At 46.4% G+C, this 20,829-nt stretch overlaps 2 protein-coding genes across 2 annotated transcripts in view; one reads left to right on the forward strand and one right to left on the reverse strand.

Moving 5' to 3' along the window:
* The window catches only part of LOC8030844 (WASH complex subunit 2), a 64,699-nt gene extending 51,265 nt beyond the window's left edge, over positions 1 to 13,434 (forward strand). Inside the window, exons 23-29 of the mRNA XM_029979957.4 lie at positions 1,004 to 1,056; positions 4,993 to 5,091; positions 5,521 to 5,895; positions 6,885 to 7,020; positions 9,287 to 9,345; positions 10,864 to 11,023; positions 12,946 to 13,434. Of these exons, the coding sequence (XP_029835817.3) occupies positions 1,004 to 1,056; positions 4,993 to 5,091; positions 5,521 to 5,895; positions 6,885 to 7,020; positions 9,287 to 9,345; positions 10,864 to 11,023; positions 12,946 to 13,079 (1,016 nt within the window). The 3' untranslated portion in view covers positions 13,080 to 13,434. The remainder of the gene's footprint in view (positions 1 to 1,003; positions 1,057 to 4,992; positions 5,092 to 5,520; positions 5,896 to 6,884; positions 7,021 to 9,286; positions 9,346 to 10,863; positions 11,024 to 12,945) is intronic.
* Positions 13,435 to 18,949: 5,515 nt separating this feature from the next.
* On the reverse strand, positions 18,950 to 19,741 carry LOC121836092. Its single transcript, XM_042290811.1, has one exon. It carries the CDS (start codon positions 19,739 to 19,741, stop codon positions 18,950 to 18,952), a length of 792 nt encoding a protein of 263 aa, XP_042146745.1.
* Between the last annotated feature and the right edge of the window lie 1,088 nt (positions 19,742 to 20,829).

Consider the following 20,829-nt stretch of genomic DNA (forward strand, 5'->3'; position numbering starts at 1 on the left):
CTGTTTGTCTTCCATGTCCCTCTTTCGTTGTCGTAAACTGGAAACCAACACACTCAACCATTTACAGGAACTTACCATTTGACATCATTTGCAATGCACTGAATAAATGTTTTCCTATGCAAATCATTTTTCTGTATTGGGGAGAATTTAGGTAGCTGCTTCTCTAAACGCACACTATGGAACATACTAGTTAGCATGAACACATTTGGATTTCTTTGCCCTTTACTCGGACACGTAGGCGTGAGACACCCAATTCTGCTGCTTAAGTTGGTGCTCTGCATAAGCACATTTCACGACACTAGTTACGCATTTTAATTTCAGGTGTGCAAGAAAAAACTAGGCTATCCGTAATTGCTTGTTTGTGCCCACTGTGTCATACTCTGAGTATTTGCTTCACCCTTGCATCGTTTGGGTTAAAGAAAAGGCCAGGTCACAAGTTACTGTAAAACCCTCAAGGTTTGCAAGCCCGTCATTTTCGCGAACTTCGGGATTTTGAAAATTTACAAACTATAAAGGCAAGCAAATATTTCTATTCTCTAAAGATGCAAACTCCAGCCTCTAAAGCTTTAGAAATTTCGTGGCCACAGATATGCCCTCTCTGCCTAATCCACAAAAATATTTGGTCCAGAATAGTAGAGGGTTTTATGGTGTACTGCACTGGCCAAACTATCTGTCAGCAGTGCAGGGCTTATTTCAGGGCTGAAGGGCATGTGGACGTCTAAATGTGTATATGTTATTGCTACCATAGAACACCTTGCCTCCGCCCATTCCACACTAAGCGCCCATTTCCAAATTTGTAAGGTCTGAGAAAATACACACGGTACATTTATATGTAAAACTGATGACCGGACGAGCGCCCATCCTTTATTTTTTTCTCGATTACAGTACCTCCATATTTTGAGTGGGCGCTTGCCCGGTATTTTACGGTATATAGAAAACCTGGACCTTTCAAGAAATTTGCTGGGGTCTCTGAGCTAGTTTTTAATCTAGCTGAACCCTGCAGAGCCGGATGCAGACGTACTGGACGACGGCAGTGGTGACCTGTTTGCAGCAAAGGTCAGGAACCTCCCATCCATCTGCCTGGTGTAATGCCGGGCTCTTGTATGCCTCCACATTGTTGGTGTAATGTGCAAAATGTTGTTGTATGCACCCTTAACCGGTGTTGAACATTTTTCTGTCATTTCTCATCCTGGTTATATCACTCTCTTATCTACGTACCATAATTTCTCATGCTAAGTACAAACATATTAAAGCTAATTGTTTTCCTATTTATGCTGCAGTCTTCAATAAAATATCAACTTTGTCACAAACGTTTCTAACCAACATTTTTACCATACCCCCATTAAAAACCATGGCACAAAGGATATCTCTGCATTGACATTTTCTTGTGTAGTTAATTGAATAATTGATAGTATTTGCCTATTAAAAAATTTTGTAGTTAACATTTTTCAGAAATGCTAGTTTTGTTTCAGGGTGTGTTGAAATAAGGATTGTCATAGGGGTGTCATGCCTATATTTTGTTTTCAATTAAATTTTTATATGAGGTAGCAAAACATGGCCCACACAACAGAACAGCCCTTACTTTTGAAAGATTGTTTTTGTTTTCGTTAAAAAAAAAAAGCGCATCTGAGAGGAGGTGGAACAACAATTTTCCCAAGTGCACAAGACACAACTTTGAAGGCCACAGGAATAAGAATACGCCTTTCTACAACATAAAATCTTGTGTATAAAGCACGCCTATTGGTCTACTGGAATTAGATATATTTTTTTCTGTAGGCCTATATTTCAAGTAAAATATAATAACAAACCTGGCTTCTTGCACAACTCTTTCATATTAATGCGAAAGCATTAACTGGTCCCATGGAGCGAGCCGACATCGTCAGCTTTGAAGCCACGCCAAACGGCACCTAAACTCCTTTCTCCAAGTGAAGCTGAAATCTGAAGGATTTTGGCTTCAATCCCATTGGCTGGCGCGCGCTATAGTTTCAAGGAACAAGGCTCCTATTGGCCGCTGCACGTCGATTTCAAGGAGGGCTACTTCATGGCGCTCCTTGACCGCCAGTGCGCGGGAAAGGCTTCTTGTCAGCGCAGTGCGGGCACTTCACGAGGACGCGCAAAAGAACGACATTCATGCTTTTGCATCCGCCTAAGTTTCAAATTTTTTGAAAAAATCCATTTTAAGGTTTTCGGTTTCAGAAATTAATTATACAACCATACACTAAATTTCATAACTATGTACCAAATATTTACATTGATATAAAATATTTTCAACTCACTGTGAGGCAGTAACAAAGTAAAGGAGTTCAATGTTTGAATGCATTTTTCTCAGTTCTGCTTTTTGCTGCAAATTTCATTTGAAGGAATCTTTTGTTTGAAGGTAAAATTATTTTGCTACCACAATCAAGATGTTTCTGAACTGAAATTTACTGGGGAATTGGGCTATCTACTTTATCTTGTTTTAAGTTAAAGTTCTCATTCAGAAAAAGCTATGTTTTCAAAAATTGACATAGGACAAATATGCATATCATATTTTGAGGTAGTTATTTTTTCTGAAATATTTACATTTGAGTTATAAAAACTAGATAGCCCAAAGTCCCACATCCTCCGCTTTATATTCAAACAGTTAAAATGATGCTTAATAGCTTCATTTGCATATCATAGATTTCTTATCGAAGAGTGACACATCTTCTTATGCAGGTATGTGAAGTTGTCCTGGAGAGCTGAAAGTTTGTGCAGCACATTTTATCTGAAGCTAACTCTCCCCTGCAAATTTCATTCCGATCACTTGAGTAGTTCAGAAGTTCAACCTCTAGCCAGTGTCCCGCTTTAAGCTGTACCTCAAGCTTTTTTAGGCATTTTTCTGTGATTTTTTAACAATGCTTCAAATAATGTTTTTAGCTGAAATTATTTTTACATAGAAACATATGCTTTATTTCCTTTCTACATAAAAGTTTGTGCTCAGCCGTTGTAAATATTTTTTGCATTGTTCATGGAAGTTATCAAAAAAGTCAAAATTATGCAAAATTTGTATGGCTATTAAAAAAAAGAAGATAATCATCCTCCAGTTTCTCCAAACTTACCTCGATGAACCCTTAAAAACCGGCAATTCGAAAACTGGATAAACTTATTGCATTATATTGTTTGAAATTGGAAAAAAGAAGTGTTTAGCCAGGTTCATGCTGCAGTCAATTACCGTTTGAAAGTTTGTCTCAACGACTACTAGTGGCACTCGAACACTGCATCCACAGTGGCCGTACTTGGTCGCATTATTGCCCAGACACCATAGAGCCTTATATACAAAAAAAAACCTGCAAGCTTTTATTATTAGTGATATGGCTGATATTCTCTATTAAAACTGAACTTTGCAGGGCGTTTGGTCCTTAAAGGGCAACTCCGCTCAATTCCGAAAAATTTAGGCTTCCATGTGACTCACATTCACAAAGTACTACTAAACAACTCTACGTCTTCGGATTCGCGAAATGTGGAATATTATTTGTGTAACCCTAATTTAAACATGAGCAGATACCGAAACCGAAACTTCGGTTGCGTCAGGCAACATCGGTCTCGGGTCGTCAGAGTCATGGCACGTCACGTCGAACCACGTGGTCTTGTGACGTTCGGGTGGGAGCGAGAAACAGGACACGCGATGCGGGCAGGTCTTTTTTTTTTCTTCTTTTTATTGGACGCGGGCAGGTTGCTTCGCATGGCGTGGACGGTGATGGCCCGGGGAAGAGGGGGAAGGGGAGAAGACGAAAGAGGAGAAGGGGAGCGGAGAAACAGACCGATAAGCGCGCAGGGCAGCGCAAACTAGCGCATCCGCGTCACGGTGATCACGTGAACGTCCGGTCAGCCAACACCGGGAGGAGAAACTCATGACGTCATCGTTGAATTTTACTCTGAGAAGTAAAAACAAGCAAAACGTGAGAATGACGTACACATGCCTCTGACGTAGTGGTTCAACGTTGGCCGCTCCAACTCCGTGGCATTGACTGCGCTGATGATTGCGCCTCGTGCCGCACGCTAGAGTTGGCAGATTTCGGCGACTTGGCTCTCTTGAAGGTTTGCTGGCCAGTTTATTAAATATATAAGCGGAATTAGATCGTAATATTTGACATGGGGTCTTCCTATATGATACTGAAGAGGGCTACATAGTTTTCTGAATATCAAAAATGAAGCGGAGTTGCCCTTTAAGATGTTGTATTTGGTTCATTGCTCTGCAATGCGCTACCTTCTTATTAAGGTAGTACTTTAATGTGGGTAGTCTGCTGACAAAATGGTTCGATTCATTTCTCTGAACGTCACTGTACTCCGTCTCCAATTACAATGGGCTGTAGGGGACGCTACGAGCCATCTTGGCCATTTCAATATATAAGTGACTATGCACCACTGCAGCCCTCGAAGGTCACGTGACATCAGGGGCGGATGCAGGAATTTCTTGAGGGGGGGTCAGGTGTTGGTCAGCGTACCATATGTTTAGGAACCCCCTCTCCTTCGTTTTACACCCTAAGTTTTACACATGCAGAATTCAAGGGGGGGTCAGGACATCCGGACCCCCCCCTCTAAATCCGCCCCTGCGTGACATTCACGTGGCATTGGATTGACTTGCATGGCTTGTAGTGTCCCCTGTGGTCCATCAAAAGGTAAAATTAAAATGAACCACAAGAACAGGTGACATCACGGAATCCCATGCCCCAGCGAATGGCGGGCATGACGAAAGCAAAACAATACTGCATGCAAGTAAGTTTGCTCCTTGCGCACCTCGTGCGTTGTTTACCCTCCAGATGTTTCCACCGACGACGTACGTTTGGCTGCTTCATCATCGCGTGTTCCCCGCACATCCTTTCTGTTGCCTTTTGATTGGACCGCCCGTCCTTGCGTTCTGATACACCAAACATGAATTTCGGAACACTCGCTCCCCGTATACCGTGTTGCGTCGCAGAAAAAAAGACTGGGCAGGCCTTTCGGTAAAAGGGTAGTTCCTTTCTTTTGCAGCCCAGGGCTAGGCCGCCGCCTCTTCGAGATACCAAGGTGGTGTCCGTCAGCTTCGACGAGCCGGCCGACCATATCACAACGCTGACGAGCGCAACCAAGGTGGGTTTCGGCGAATGTTTCCTCGTATCAGCAAAAGGGGATGGGTGGCTCTCCTTTTGCTGATAGTAGCATTTGCTGTTTTTCCATATCCGTGTTGGCTGAGGGTCGTTCGCTATAAAGGGAGAGTGTTGCGAATAAAACGTTTTAGCTGTGTCCGAGACTGTGTTTTGTGTGCCCTTCTTGTTTTCTGTGTCTCCGGTTTTATTATGTTGCTTAATGTTCACCAACTCGCCTGTGTCCCAACCCTTCTTTCAATCATAATCTAAACCCTGAGAAGCGGCTGTATCATTTTCTCCGTGTCTCGGAGTTTAGATTATGATGGTTCCTTACACATTTTTTCGTAAAGCATTGGCTGCCGTTGGGAGGCTTGCAGATGTTTCTCTTCAAAGCCTTTTCGGCCGAGTGCAACGATGCAATCTCTGCCGGCAGGACCGTGCGAGGATCCAGGCCAAGAGACGGCCGCCTTCCCGCAAGGGGCGTCAACCCAGGTCCAGCGACGACGCCCCGTCTTCCGACAGCGGCGGCTCGCCGGCTACGGCGGTTCTCAGATCGCCGCCGACGCCGGCCCGCAGCACCGCGGTGGCTTCTGCGACGGATACGGTTACTCCGACTGCGGGAGAAGGGAAGGCGCTTGCAGTCCACGGGTCCTCGTCGACGCTCCCCAGCATGGTCAAGTCTCCGTCGACGGAGGAAGAGGACCTCTTCTCCGTCGTCGAAAACAGCCTCCGCCCCGTGCCGGAAGCGAGGCGCCCGGGACCTTCCCTCGCTCCACCGCCAAGGCCCCAGGAGGTGCACGGGTCACAGGTGAGGACACCTTGGAGGCCACTGAGTAGATTGAGAGATGAGTCAATGCCGTCTGGAAGGCCCGCACCTTCCACCCCCAAACATCCTCGCCAGTAAATCCATGCAGCGCCTCCTAGCTCGCGTCACCATTTCCGCCACCACGTATAGCATCGCAACAAGCGGAACGCTAGTATGCGGGGACGGCAAGTCGGATGTGCCTGCTGCTTTACGGCGGCTCCCATCGAGCTCTGGCGCATTTGCCGCTTTGTGCGGTCGGATATTCATGAACGACGATGTCGTGCACAGGCCTTGTCTTCTAGGTGGTACCGATCGAGTCGACGGCAATTCAAACACTTCATTTACTCGCATTTACAGTGACAGAAACAACGGTTGTGACGGCCGCCGGGACGGCCGTGCTTTGTACGCCGCATGGAAACTCGCTCGAAGTGGGGATGGGTTGCTTTTGCCATGTGGGCGCCCACTTTTTTCTGACTCGCAATGACTTTTTGCAACAGCTGCTCAAATCGGTTGCCCCGCGGTGTATTATGGCGCACGATTGTCCCTGTGGTTCTATCATTGTCGTCTTTTCGGCTACAGGGAGAGCAACCGACGCGGTTGCGCGATTGACATTTTAGAGATAAAGGCGAAGAGTCGGGCCAACTTTGAACGTAGCGGAAACTGGAGACGAGACAAGGAAATCGACAAAATATGAGTGTTCCAAAAATGATGGGACAGAAGGTCAGCATGGAAGTGTGGCGGCAACAAGCAAAAGATTTGCATGTTTTGCATTCAAACATTGCCGTTTTTCGCTGGAAAGGGGCACTAACAGCTACTGCCGTAAAAATTGTCGGCCTGCATTGGAGTAAATATGGTATGCATAACTGTATGTGCTAATTGATCATGTTTTTAGAGCCTGTAGGTGTGATCCGAGGAGTTTTTTAGAAGTAACTTTTACTGCCCTGGAGCTTTGCCAAGGTTTTTGGTGCTTGACAGCAAAGCGCGGGTTGCAGGCTCCTTGGAAGGGCATCTTGGATGACAGTGACGAGGACCTGTTTTCTTCTGTGAACCCCGCCGGGAAGACTGCTCCCAGCCGGCCACGGAGCCTACAGGAGGGCTCTAGAGGCTCCGACGCACTGTTTGGCTTCGGTGAGGAGACTGGCTCTCGAAGAGCATCCGAAACGGAACCTAAAAGTAAATGTGGGGCAAAGTTGAACAAGTGGGCAATGGAGCTCTCGTTTCGTCCATTTAATCAACACTCTCCTTGTTTGTTTGGCGCTCATTCAGTTGTTTTCTTAAGTCACGAGTCAATTCACCTGGATTTATGCTCTGCTGTTTAAACTTTCGTTGTGGTTATGACTTCCTCGATGAATATATTTACGATACTTTTAGTATAATGAAACTAAGAGGGGACAGAGTCTCGTTAATTTCAGAGCCTAGTTGAAATGCAGCTTGAAGAGCATTGAAAAACCTGGGATGTTAAATATTAAAATACTTTCCTTTTTATACAGTTTGGTTGAATTCAGGATGCATGGGGGAGATTATTTTGTAAATAGCTTGGTAGATAAGACTCGAAAATTTTTTTCCGGAAGCCTCATAACTACAGCTGACGTTTCACTAAGAGGGGAGGAACCTAGCGCCGAAGTGGCCGTGTCTCTGAAAAAAATGTCGGCTACCACTTCGAGGCTTCTAGGAGGTTCCTCGTTGAGTTCTTCGGATGTGCTTCGGCAACCCTCGTGACCCTTTTTGTAATTGAAAGACGAAAAAAACATTAAGTCGTAAATGAAGTCAGGAAAAAGCTGTGGGTGTGAATAAAAACATGCCTAAGTGCTGCAACAGTGCAGAATGACTTAATCAGGATACAAATACCTAGTGCTTCCAAGGGATTAAGTGTTATGGCGAAGCATTAATTTGCTAGGCCTCCTGGAGTGCCTAATCAAACCTAATCTATAGGGTTTAGAAGGAAACGTTCGGCAGCTTTCTGCCTGGTTAGTAACAGACATTAGACGAAAAATAGGAACTCTAACCAAAAGTAAAAAAAACGGTAACCTGACATTTCGAGACTGTTCGATTCCTTGTTTGTGGGTGAATGATGGAAAGAACATTAAATGCACACATGGGTGTATGGCTAAAATCTAAGACGGTCAGCATCAATTTAAAAAAAATATATATATTGCTTCATTTTGGGCTTTGGGGACCCTAAGAGGGCCTTTGTGGACTTCCATTTGAGAACCACTGCTATAGGTTCTCTGAAATGCCGATACGTCGTCTAAAATGGGCCGTGAGAATCGGTGCCTGCACGTAGGAATCTAAACCTTTCGTTAAAAGTGTATTTCATATTTCACCTCGTAAAATCGCAAGGCGTTGGTTCCTTTCTGTAAAAAATAGGGCCAAAAAACTTGCTAGGGTAAACAGCGAGCAGAGACACAAATGAAGAGTCAAGTGGCGGGGCGCGTTTGACGCACGTATTGATAGATGGCTCTACTTGTCTAGCCTACCGGCAAAAGAAAGCGGACGACACGCAGACGAAAGCTGTCGGCCGCAAGAGCGTCGTGGTTATTTTTGTTGCTTCTAGTTTTTCTATCATTGTCCCCATTTATTCTTAAGCCAAAGGTACATTACCAAAATATTATTTTCATTTTCGTAGACCACTGTCGTTGCAGGCAGTCTCAAACATTTTTAAAAGCGAGTCGGAACAAGGAGGTAGCGCCATCTGTCAATACATGTGCCAAACGCTCCCTGCCGTTCGGCTTGGTCGTCTGTGTCGCCGTCTGCTGTTGACCCTGGTGAGTTTCTTGGCCCTACCTTGTAAAGAGACGGATCTACACCTTGTAATATGACGATGTAAAACCCGCCTATGAAATGCACCTTTGACGAAAAGTTTAAATTGCTACGTGCAGGCGGCGATTTTACGGTCATTTTAGATCGAGCCTTGGCATTTCAGACTCTCTATAAAGCTAACCTAACCTAACCTTAGCCTAATTTTACTGCAACATTTTAAGCATTTTATTCAGTTTTACAACGGAGTTTTAAGGGCCAGTTTGCCCAGTTTCGTGTCCGTGGACAAATAAATCTCGACACAACCCTCTGGGCAGCTACCGCTGTCACTCAGATGGTGGCACATAGTACAGCTCCGCTGCTCTTCCTTCTTCACCAGAGTGGAAAGGCTGAAAGTTTTTTCTGGTGATGAACATTGCTGGGATAAATGGTTAAAAACAGAAATGTGTACTACCAGAGACTCTGTTGCAGTGCAATGGGTAGTATTTTTTAGGTCCTTTGAGAGTTGTAAGAGGTTCAACTGTTTCCCATACGTTAGATGCTCACAACATTAAAGTACAAGCTTGGGAGTTCTCCAGATTACAGAAAGGTTGCCAAAGGAAAAGTTCAAGTAAATAGGATGTACCTTGATTTTCAGGTGACGGTGACGTCAAGGCAAGTCAAAGCACAAAGAAGGCAGCTACCATGTCATTCTTGGTGGGTTGTTTTCACACTTCCAGGTTTTTTGGCTTCATAAAGGTAGCGCACTCTTCTAATAGTTAAGGGGAACGGTGGAAGCAAGCTGCCTTATACTGTGGCTCTAGCTGAAGTTTGCCTTAAAGACGCTAACATATGCGCTTGCATTAAATATGCGTCCTCTGAAGACCGCAGGTCAGTTAGGATTGAGCATTTCCAAAGCTTGTGCACACTGATGCATCGTCGAAAGCCACAAAGCTCATTAGTGATCTTTATTGGCTAAGAAGACGCTTCATTGTTTCTGATTATGGACGACAAGGGTGAACATTCACACAGTGGAGGCACATTGTGTAGCAAAACCTTGATTAAATATGCTCCCCTGCATGTAAAGCACATAATAAGAAAGGTTGGAGGGCTTGCATACCACAAAAATTCTAGTCCCGAGTGCATTTAGATGATTTGTTCAGATTTTCGGTGCATGAACAAATGCATGAGCGATGCACACCAACGTTGCAATAAATGCACTAGAGGCATTTTTATAGACACAACTTATATTTCCCTAGTCTTCACCGCAATGGTCTAGTGATCTCCTAGCTTCTTTGCTTTCCCCTGAAGGGAAAAAAACTTAGCTGTTCATAGTATATTTCTTCACATTCTTTGAACTCCGAAAACGGTAATCTCTGCCGTCCACTATACTTGCTTTCAGCTATAAGCCCAGGCAAGTCCAACTCGGGGAGAATCTAAATGTTGGTGCAGACCTCTTGAAAATCAAGTTTCAGAGTCTTTACATATTTGCATTGTCATATGGTGTTACTCGCTGACGTAGGCAGAGTTTTTGAACACGGAATCAGAGTGTGTGTTTCATGCCCAGTGCCCCAGTTTTGTTATTTGCTGAGCTCCTCTCATTAGTCTCAATCGCTGGCTTCTGCAGGAAACTAAATGGTACAGCTTCATTTATAATGAAGTTTCTATTTGAAATGCAATAGTTTTTTGTGCGTGTGTGGTGGTGTTTTGGCAGAAGCTTTTTAAAAGTTTTGTCTTCGTAAGCGAGAAAAGCAGTTGAGGGAAGTTCTTGTTTGGTTACGTCAGAGGCAGACTCTCTGGAAGGAGCAAGCTTACATCATTTGTTGTGTGTCCTGTAATGCAAGTGGCTCTAGCGACCGTTAATAGAAATAACGCATATGTATTCTGCAGGTTTTGCTTCCTTCCAGTGCATCTGTGCCTCAAGGGAAGCACTCCTAATGGAGCCATAACTTGGTTTTATTGAGATTTGTCAAATAGTCTCCAGTACCACAATTTGACTTGAAGTCAAAATTTCATTACCTCCTTTGAATGAATGTTTCCACATACAAACATTTATGAGAAATTTCATGATACCACAATTCAATTTTAAGGCGAAATCGAATACCTCGCTATTCTAATCTTTGTTTCAGATGTCTCGTGTATATAAGTAGTAGTTAATTGCCCTTATAACAGTCTTTGTGACATGACTTAAATGGTTTTCCCTCTTGTTTTTTTTCTTAATGAATAAATCTGCAGCATGACAGTGACGAAGATACGAAGGCATTACCCAGGGATTCTCCGAAGAAAGAAGCCACTGGAGTCTTGGACGATGACGACGCGGACATCTTCACGTCATCTTCAAGGGCACTGTCGAGCCGTCCCAAGCGCAGCACTTTATTTGACGACGATGACTCAGGTCTGTCCATTTTGTGGCTGATGTTGAAAACACTCAGAGATGGCTGATTTTGACTGGGGCTTCAGTCCCAGTGTGGCCTGCCTTGGGGGTGCATCCAGTCTCTTTTTACAACTTATCTCTGCTTGAGTTTTGGTTTGTAGGGTGTTCCTTTTACAGGGTTCGTACGGGTCCTTGAAAACCCTTGAATTTGAAAACGGCATTTTCCAGATCTTGAAAACCCTGGAATTTCTAACAGTGCCTTGAAAACCCTTAAACTTTCCAATAATAGTTGGTTTCTTTTTTTTTTTTTTTCAGTAATTAAATGTTTTTTGCGTGTGTGTTAACATAAACTTTGAAATTTCAACGAACATAAATTTTAAAATTTCAACGAGAAGTTTTTTTATATAGTACATTTAGACACATTTAGTGGATACCTGTTGAGTGCCTGGCCACAATGGTAGCATCCCGGTGGTTCCATATCCGGACTCGCCCATCTGCCATCTGCGATCTTTTCCCTCGTTCGCTTTCTCTTGTGTATTGTTTACTAGCTACTCCTGGTTTGTTTGTTCCATTTCTGTTTCACGCTACACATGATGAACATAGTTTAAACGGTGCGCGATGCCCGAGAAGTGCCACTTTCAGGGGTCGTGAGGATTACAGGCACCGAGAACGCAGAGGCAACAGATGACATCACCTGCATTTTCGCCTTTTTCCTTAGGCTGTTCGACTTGGCATTGTCGGGTCAAACAAACTAAGAAAAACTGCAGAAAAAAAAAAAAAAGATGCAAGAACTTTTAAACATTAACCAGGAAAATAAGGAAAAACTGCAGTACCTCTACTGAACCCTTTACTGGCACCTCTTTGGCAAATGCACCTTTTCCTAGGTATCGTGCAATAAAGAATTTTCGCAGTACATTTAAAAAATTTTGTTATATTATAAATTTACTAGATAGGGTATTTTAAGAAGTCCTTGAAAATGTCTTTAGAGGTCCTTGAAAACCCTTGAATTCTTTTCTTTTTGATGCCTGTACGAACCCTGGTTTTAGCATTGGAGATTTGAGGGCACAGTGGGGTGCTCATATGCTAGGTAAGGGTATCAGGAAATATGAAGTGTTTGTTCTGTTACATTTGTGCATTTGTCAGTCTCTATATCTGTACAGAGCAGAGTTCGTTAACTCAGTTAATTGTTTTAAAGACCTTGCGTTCGTAACCTATATAGATGATACTCCATGGCGGCTATATGGTAGTTGACCCTGCGGCTATAGTGTGCTGACGGCCGGCTCCCATGACATGCATTCCACTCCATTAAGATTGGACCATTTCCTGGCAGGCGCTAAGTGGAAGTCCCCTCCGAGCATGTGCCGTGAACAATGAATACTATTCTCGTACGGTATTCAGTGAATGCCACCTGTACTCTTTTCTATCTGTGGGTTACAGGTAGAGAACTGATGTTTTTCGACTGTCGCTACGTGGGTTCAATTTCTCGGCTCGTAGAACCAGGGTATTGAACCAGTCAGAACTCGGGTTCGGTTCTGGTTCGGATATTATTAGCTTCGAATTTTGTTCTGGTTCAATTCCAACTCTTTGATGTATTGTAAATATTGGCTCAGTTACTGCTTCCACCAGTTCAAACTGCTTTGCACTTGCATTTCTGTTGACATCAAGTTGTGTTGCATACAGGTGTGAAATGTATTTCTTTCATTCATTATTATTGAGCTGTCTCCATGTATCTGCCATTTGTTTAGTCAAGACTGCGCGGCTGATGCCACCGTCGCAAGTTTTTAAAGGGGCCATGCAACCATTTTTGGACTTCGGTCTTCAAAAAATCGCCAGCCAAATCGTACGATGGTTCGGGTTTGGTTTGACACCCCGCGTAAAACATGTCCCTCAAGATGTCTTCCGGACAGTTGAGAATGCCCCGCCGTTGCGGCCTGTCGTTGCAGATGACATTTTTGGCACAAGGCCGGTGGCTCCCAGGGCGAGCACGGCCGAAAAGAAGAGCGTGCCTCCGGTGAAGAAGTCTCTGCCCAAGGTCCCAGATTTCAAGGACCCCCTCCTGAGCGAACTGGACAACTGACAGACGGGGATTCTGCGGGGCCTCTCTTTTCCCCGCTTTTTGCTTTCTGGGGGGAGGGGAGCCCCTTTTTTTTATTTTTATACGCCAATCTTTCAGCTTTTATAGCCTTTGTACATAATGTGTGTACATAAACAACGGGAATATTTAAATATACAAACGTCGATCATGATGCGAGGTGGACATATTTTGTAGTTAGTTTTGCTATCATAATTTTTTTGTTGGCAAGTTTTGTGGCTAGTCGAACTTAATTACGTAAACCCAGGCAAGCGGTGCTTTTGGTCGTCTGCTTTTCCAAGCATCAGCGTTATGCGCGCTTTAATAGCTTTGCAAGCCAAAATAAAACAAGTTGCCGAGAGCTGTTTGCTGTCCCGTGATTATGAACAAACATTCTTTTTCACAGAATCGAAAATGATAGTGAGGCTAGTCAAATAGTCCCAAGTGCAATGAAACGCCCGCCACGCGGAATTCTCGGTGCCAATATTGTTGTACCAGGCTGCGTAGTGTTCTCATCTGAGAGTCTACCATTTTTCATATTCCTAATTCGTGAAGCCAGAGTTGAGCAGCACGAGCGAAGAGTGCCTCCACAACAAGCGTGGCCCTGTACCGGTGGCTCTCAAACTGGTGCTTTGGACAGTGGTGCATTGTAGACTCTTTTTGTGCATATAGTTTGCAGTTTCAGTAAAACTGCTCAGTTAATTTTTGACGCGTTTAAGAATTGTGCAGGGTGGTGCGTAAAGCATTTCGTACAAAGAACATTTTCAAAAACAAATTCCGTAAAATACCGTGGGAGTACCCACCTATCCCACTTTCACTGAAAACTGGGTTAATCCAGACGTGAGCGCTTGTCCGGTCAAAATCTCTACTGGCAACAATGAAAAATCCCTACTCTTCCCCAGGGGGGGAAAGGAGGGAAAGGGAACGCGGCGCAAAGCGGAGGCTGCCATATTAAAACCGCTTACGTTGCCAGCATAGGTTTTGCAGCGAAGAAGTTGCTGCCATATACGGCGGACTGACTTTTACTTTCTTTTTCATTTTGGAACGAGAATGTATTGTTGTGCTACATAAGTCCTCCTGCATACAGACAACGAAGTTGAATTATATTTGTCTTGTTTATTTGGTTTGAAACCCTAGAAACGGGTTTTTGACGACTTATTGCTTTCATCATTTCGGAGTACGCAAGGCAGTTAACTCGGTGTTCTGGTTTCGGTTACAAAAGCAAGGCAAAACGCTCGTGGTTCCCGCCCCCAATACACGTTGGACACTTTCCACACTTTGACGCCGGATAACTGTATGAACAAGATTTACATTTACTTCAGAGGTAACTTACGCCGCTTCCTCACCGTCGAGCAGCCGGATCAGCTGGCGGCAAGCCGCGGAAGAAAGGCTTGAGCATCAGCAGCCTATACTGCAACATCAGCAGCCTATACTACAACTACAACAGCCACTACAACAGCCCAAGTGCACTCAGTGCAGATGCGGGCGATGCGGGCTTCTGTCAACCCAGCGGCGGACCCAGGAGGAAGGCAACGGGGACGGGAACGGCCCCGCCCCCGGCCCCGCGCCCCCCCTCCCTCCCCTCTTCTCGGAGGGCGATTTGACATGGGTGGATCCCCCGAAATAACACCAACTACCGGCCTGCCAGGTGGTAGGCGGCTCGGTACTCAAGGACGAGGGTTCGAAATGGGGTAGGCCGCACCCTAGCAGGCACACTTGTACTCTGAACTTGGCATAAAGCATAAAAACGGCAGGTCTAGGACAACAATCCGGAGTCCATTGTTCAATTTCAACCCCACAATAACCAATTTGCGCTTCGTGTTAATATGGGCTTCTACCTCCAAGCACCGCACCACACACCACGAACGTTTCAACTCTTTGCCGCCATCGCCGTGTTGCATCAAACCTATTTCTATGCACCAAACAGAACGAGATCGCAGAAGTCAACGGAGCGCTGTCGTGAACCTTGCCTTGTTGTTGCGCACTCGTGGACCCTGTGACTCCCTTCGCTTTCAAAGCACACACGACGATTACGAATGATACTTTCCGTCTTCCGGGACCATTAAGGGGCACTTCTTCGGTCACGTCTTCGCTACATGTGCTCGAAAACCGCGTCAAACGTGGTCAAACCGAAGCTGCCGAAGCAATACAGGCGCCATGCTGAACGTGCGTTGTTGCTAGATTTTCTCCGACCAAACAAAAACAACGAAAGCAAACCGGCTCTAGCTTCCAGGATGGATGGATGGATGGTAATGGCTATACCCTTTGTATCGGGCGGCAGCTTGCGCCACCTAGCGTAGCATTTCGTCATCCCTTCTACTATTTTTTTTTTTTGTTGAATTTATTGCCTATTTTTATATGTACATCGGCGTTGCGCCGTGGCCAGATTTTCTCCGTCAGCTCTGACTTAAAAAAGATGATCCTAGAGATGCAGCAACACTGGTATCAAGTTTTAACATGGCGGCCCCCACGGAGCGCCGTAAATTCTGAGGAGGGTGCATTAAAAGCGGAGGCACCTTCCCCCCCCCCCCCCCCCCCTCCCCCCCTGCTCTTCCCTACCTGTGCAAGTCACCGGCGAGTTGGTGGACGAGCGACCCGGGCATTCGCGAAGCGGCTTTCCAAGCGCCAGCAATCTAGTTTATTAATGCGAAAGTATGATGTCAGCGCGGCGCGCCCACTTCACGAGAACGCGCGCGCATACACCACGTTTCCACCTTCGCTAAGCCCTCGGCAATGAAGAAGCAGCTACTGCGCCTGCGCGCCGATAGCCTTGGCTGTAGAGTTCCGGGTATCGTAACGGGTTGCGGAGAGCGTTGCGGGACGGCGAAAACGTTCTACGAAAACTCCCTATTCATGCTTTTGGATCCACGACTTGTAAGAAGTGCTGAGCGCATCGAGATTGTCTTGTAACGAAACTGGTTTATTCAGGTTGCCAGACTGCCCTTTACAGCTTACTGAAACTGGACATTAGCACCAGATCTGATACATCTTCCTTTCTAAACAATGAACTAACTTGAAATACTACAACTTGACTAACATGCCTGGTTGAAGTGTTCATCATAAGTAAGCTTCACTTTCTTGTTTGGTCTTGATGGCATGCTAGTGGGAGGTTGCTCAGGTACCGGCGCTGGATAGTCTGTAGGACCATCCATTATTCACTTTCATAGTCACGAGTTTCCTGGTGCTGCACATTCTCCTCGTTGGGCACTTCTGTTGGAACATCCATGTCCTCCGAGTCGGAGATGGTTTCTTGAGATGCTTCATGGCTCACTAGTAAATGCTGCCTGTTGACACCTAAGCAGTGTGACGCCACTGCTTACGTGCACTTCGAGCCTTTTTAAGCGGAGTTGTTGCGGGCTAGTTTCCCCAGTTTCGTGTCCATCACAAAATAAATGTCGACACAAAACTCTGGACAGCTACCGCCATCTGTCAGGAGGAGGAGGAAACTTTATTAGTCCTCCGGGATCCGGTATTGGGGGTGGTGGAGGCCCAGAGGGCCGTCGCGACCGCCAGGGCCCGGGAGGTGGTCAGGACTTGGGCTGACTCCTCCGGGTCGCGCAACATCTGCTCCCAGAGGAGGAGGAGGAAAGAACATTTATTGTCCGACAGAATTGGCATTCTCCCTCCCCCCTCGGCACCAGGCCGGGGAGGCAGGAGGCACCGCTTTATTTGCGGGCCAGGAGGTCTTGTGTCCCGGCGGCCTCTTCAGCCAGTTGGACGAGGCGGAGCTGGAGCTCAGGGTCCGAACTGCGCAGCAGGGTCTCCCAGGATTCTTTAGAAGCGATATTTAGCGCCCTCCCAGCAGAATTTGAGCATTCCCAGATTATATGGTCGAGGGACCCTCTCAACCCGCAGTGTGTACACTCGTCTGATCTTATATCCGGGAACATATGGTTCACCAGGATTGGGTGTGGGTACGTGTATGTTTGGAGTCGTCGCCACGCGACTGCCTGCGTATTATTTAATGACGGGTCTGGTGGGGGTACCAGCCAACGTTCCAATCTGTAATGTACCCATATTTTACCATGCGTTCACCGCTCCCTTGCCAGAGGGGGTCCTCACCAGCCCGGTGGTATAAACCTCGAGCTAGCTCGTGAGCCGCCTCGTTGCCGGGGACGGAGGCATGTGCCGGTGTCCAGATCAACGTAATTTTCCTCGCAATTAGTCGCTGATCCAGAATCTTCGCCGCCGCAGGCGAGATTCTGCCTGCACTAAAATTTTGGATGGCAGTTTTACTGTCGCTTATGATGAACTTTGCTTCCGTGCCGACGCAAGCCAATGCTACCGCAACTTCATCCGCTGCAGTCGATGGCCGCGGTAGCCGCGGCCATCGACTACCGCGGCTACCGCTCGTCCGTCGTGGCCACAAGCGGCGTCCGCATAAGCTACCTGCTCCGAGGGCAGCTCCCTGTACCGGAGACTAATGGCCTCTGCTCTCTTCTCTCTTCTGATCTTATTATGCTCGGGATGCATATTCTTAGGTAAAGGGGGGGATGGTTAGCCAGCTTCTGATTCCCTAATTCCTGTCTTCAGGGTTGGGCCCCTGTGCGGATTGATTCTTACTTTAGCCAGGATAGTCCTGCCAGTTTTTGTGGCGCACAATCTCTCAATCTGAGATGTGCGCACCGCTTCCGTCAGTTCCACCCACGTGTTGTGCATCCCGCGCGCCAAAAGTCGCTCCGTGGATGTGCACGTGGGCAGGCCCAGCGCGCGCTTGACGCATCTACGTATTAATCCGTCAATTTTCATCTTTTCTGCCGACTTTAAGTCGAGATAAGGCGTAGGGTAGCTAACTCTGCTGAATATGAAAGCTTGTACCAGCCTCATTAAATTCTTTTCTTTTAATCCTCGCCCTTTGCTCGCAACCCGCCTGATGAGGCTCAGTGTCTGCATCACGTGGCTCTCCAATCGCTTTAGAGTCTCTCCGTTGTGGCCATGAGACTGGAGAACTAGGCCGAGAATTCGTATCTGTTCTACTTTTGGGACCTCTGCTCCCGCTACCTCAATTAGAATATCCGACGGTGCCTTACACCGGAGATGCTTAGGGTTGTAGACGAATAGTTCCGATTTTTGTGGCGAACAAGCCAATCCTCGCTCGGCCGCGTACCTCACGATTGTGTCGGTCGCCGCCTGGAGCCTTTGTTCAATTTCCGAGTCACTACCCTGGTTGACCCCTAAGGTAATGTAATCTGCGTAGAGGCTGAATTGTAGCCCCTCGATGCGTTCCAACTGCCCGGGGAGCGCGCACATGGCCACGTTAAAGAGGAGGGGGTACAACACCGAGCCCTGGGGCGTGCCCCTGCTGCCCAGCTTAAGAATGGAAGATTCGATAGATTGGAATTTTACGCAGGCCGTCCTGCCGGAAAAGAAGTTTCGCACGTAATTGAAAGTTTTAGTGCCCACATTTAGATTGCTAAGTCCGGTAAGTACCGACTCGTGCTTTACGTTGTCGAAGGCTTTCGTCAGGTCTAGCCCTAAGATCACCTTCGCATCCTTAGACCGCGAGTCGACAATGTCGTGTTTAATCTGAAGCATGATATCCTGCGTGCACAGATGAGGGCGGAACCCGATCATTGTGTGCGGCAAGAGGTCCTGCTTTTCCAGGTATTCGATTAATCTCGTCTGGATGACGTGCTCCATTAGCTTTCCTATGCACGAGGTAAGCGATATGGGCCTGAGATTCCCGAGCTGCGGAGGCTTGCCCGGCTTGGGTATTACGGTGACGTTTGCCGATTTCCATTGCTGCGGCAGCTCGCCTTTGTCCCAGCATTCTTGCATGTACTCCGTTAGGTAACCTCTCGAGGTATCATCCAAGTTCCTGAGCATTTTGTTTGTAATCCCGTCAGGACCCGGGGCAGACTTTGTGCGGAGCCTAACTAATTCCGCTCTAAGTTCCGCTTCAGTGATGGCGGCATCAAGCGCCTCGTTGTACGCGCACCATCATAGTCTGGAAGGGGAGTTTGATGGGTCTCACCTACGTAGTTTTCTATTAGTTTCTGCATAAAATCGTCGTCGCCGCCGTCAAAAGCCTGTCGAGCTTTGGCGAGTCTGATTCCCGATTGGGTTTTCGAATTTTCCGGGTCGAGCAAATGGCGGAGCATACCCCACGTTCTAGCGAGGTTCATTTCGCCTTCCATCTGGTCGCATTTGTTGCCCCAATTTTGTTCACATAATTTAAAGGAGTAATCCTCAATTTCCTTGTTGTGTCGCGCTAACCTTCTCCGGAGGGTGCGGTTCCATTTTTGTGTCCTTAGACGTCTTTCCATGCTTTGCTTAGCCTCCCACATATGCAGGAGGCGGCTATCGGCAATCTCGGGGGCGTCTTCACCTTCTAAGGTTTTGGTAACCTCCCCGACGTTCGATTTTAGCTGTTCCGCCCCTTCCCCGATGTCGCAAATGGGCTTCCCTTCCTGGTTGGATCTGATTGTTCTAAACTGGTCCCATTCGACGGTGGCTGGCGCGCGTGCCCTGCGCGTTTTAAGGCCTTCTTTGAGGAGGGATACCAGTATGTAGTGGTCGCTCCCAAAATTTAGCTCTGAAGTGTGCCATTCGAGGCCGCGGACGTTCTTGGAGAGGGTGAGATCTGGAGACGTATCCACACTAACGCTGTTGCCCACTCGCGTGGGGCTATCAGGGTCAGTGTGTAACGAAAGCCCCTGGTCTTGCATGTCCTCCCACAATTGTCTACCTTTTGGGCACTGATGAGAGTACCCCCAGGCCTGATGATGCGCGTTGAAATCCCCCGGAACCACTAAAGGCCGGTTTCCGCTAATTTTGAGAGATTTGCGGAGCAGGGCTCTGAACCTAACCTTTCTTTGTTTAGGCGAGCTGTATATATTCTACAAAAAGAGGCTGGGTTCCGTTTTTTTGCCCGTTAAAATTTCGACGAAGACGTTCTCGATCTCCCGCAAATCGAGCTCGTGCTCTATCACCGCGATGTTTCGTTTCACAAGTGTCGTGACCGTCGATTTCTCGCCCCGGTCGCTATGAAACGCTCAACCCGGAACCTGGCGCCTAAGAGCTCGGAAATCAAGAGAGACGCCAAGAACTACGCATCAACACTGGATCAGTACCTACTTGTGCATGTAGACAATCAAATTTGAGCTACAAGTAATGAGTGCAATTTGCTATAAATAGCATTAATAATAATGTTTATCTTCCGTCAAAATACGCATGACGGAGGGAGACCGAGAAAAAAAGCTGCATCATGCAGCTTGACGGGCCCTCGGCCTCCTTTCCTTATATATGGCAGCAGTGGCACAACAATTAATCCAAAAACAAAACCAAAAGAAAGCTAACAATTTCAGAGATGACAACAGGACAATATTACAAAAAAGGGGTAACAATATAAGAGGCTAACAAAGACAAAGCACATAAGTACATGCAAGCACAGCATTATTCAACTTAGCAAACACTGAGGTTATGAAATATGACAACAACTAAGCAATCACATTTGAAACGAAAAAAAAAAAAATGCTCGGAGATATTTTACAGATGTTGTGGCGAGATCAATGTTGTGAGCAGCAAGGAAATTGAGCAGTCGAGGAATTGCATTTCACCGTGGTGTGTTTTGCAAATAGGAAGCGTTCAAATTTCCGTGTTTCGAGTAGGACATGTTGCTACTCTTGGCGAGAGAGACAACTCACTAAGGGCATGAAGATTTGTTTGTACTTCTGATTTATAGGTCACGCATAAGCGATATTTGTATAATCTATTTACAGGCATCAAATTTAAATTTCTAAAGAGAGGTTCACCA

Source organism: Ixodes scapularis, unplaced genomic scaffold (assembly GCF_016920785.2).
Source record: "Ixodes scapularis isolate PalLabHiFi unplaced genomic scaffold, ASM1692078v2 PGA_scaffold0__279_contigs__length_252992795, whole genome shotgun sequence".
Taxonomy (NCBI): domain Eukaryota; kingdom Metazoa; phylum Arthropoda; class Arachnida; order Ixodida; family Ixodidae; genus Ixodes; species Ixodes scapularis.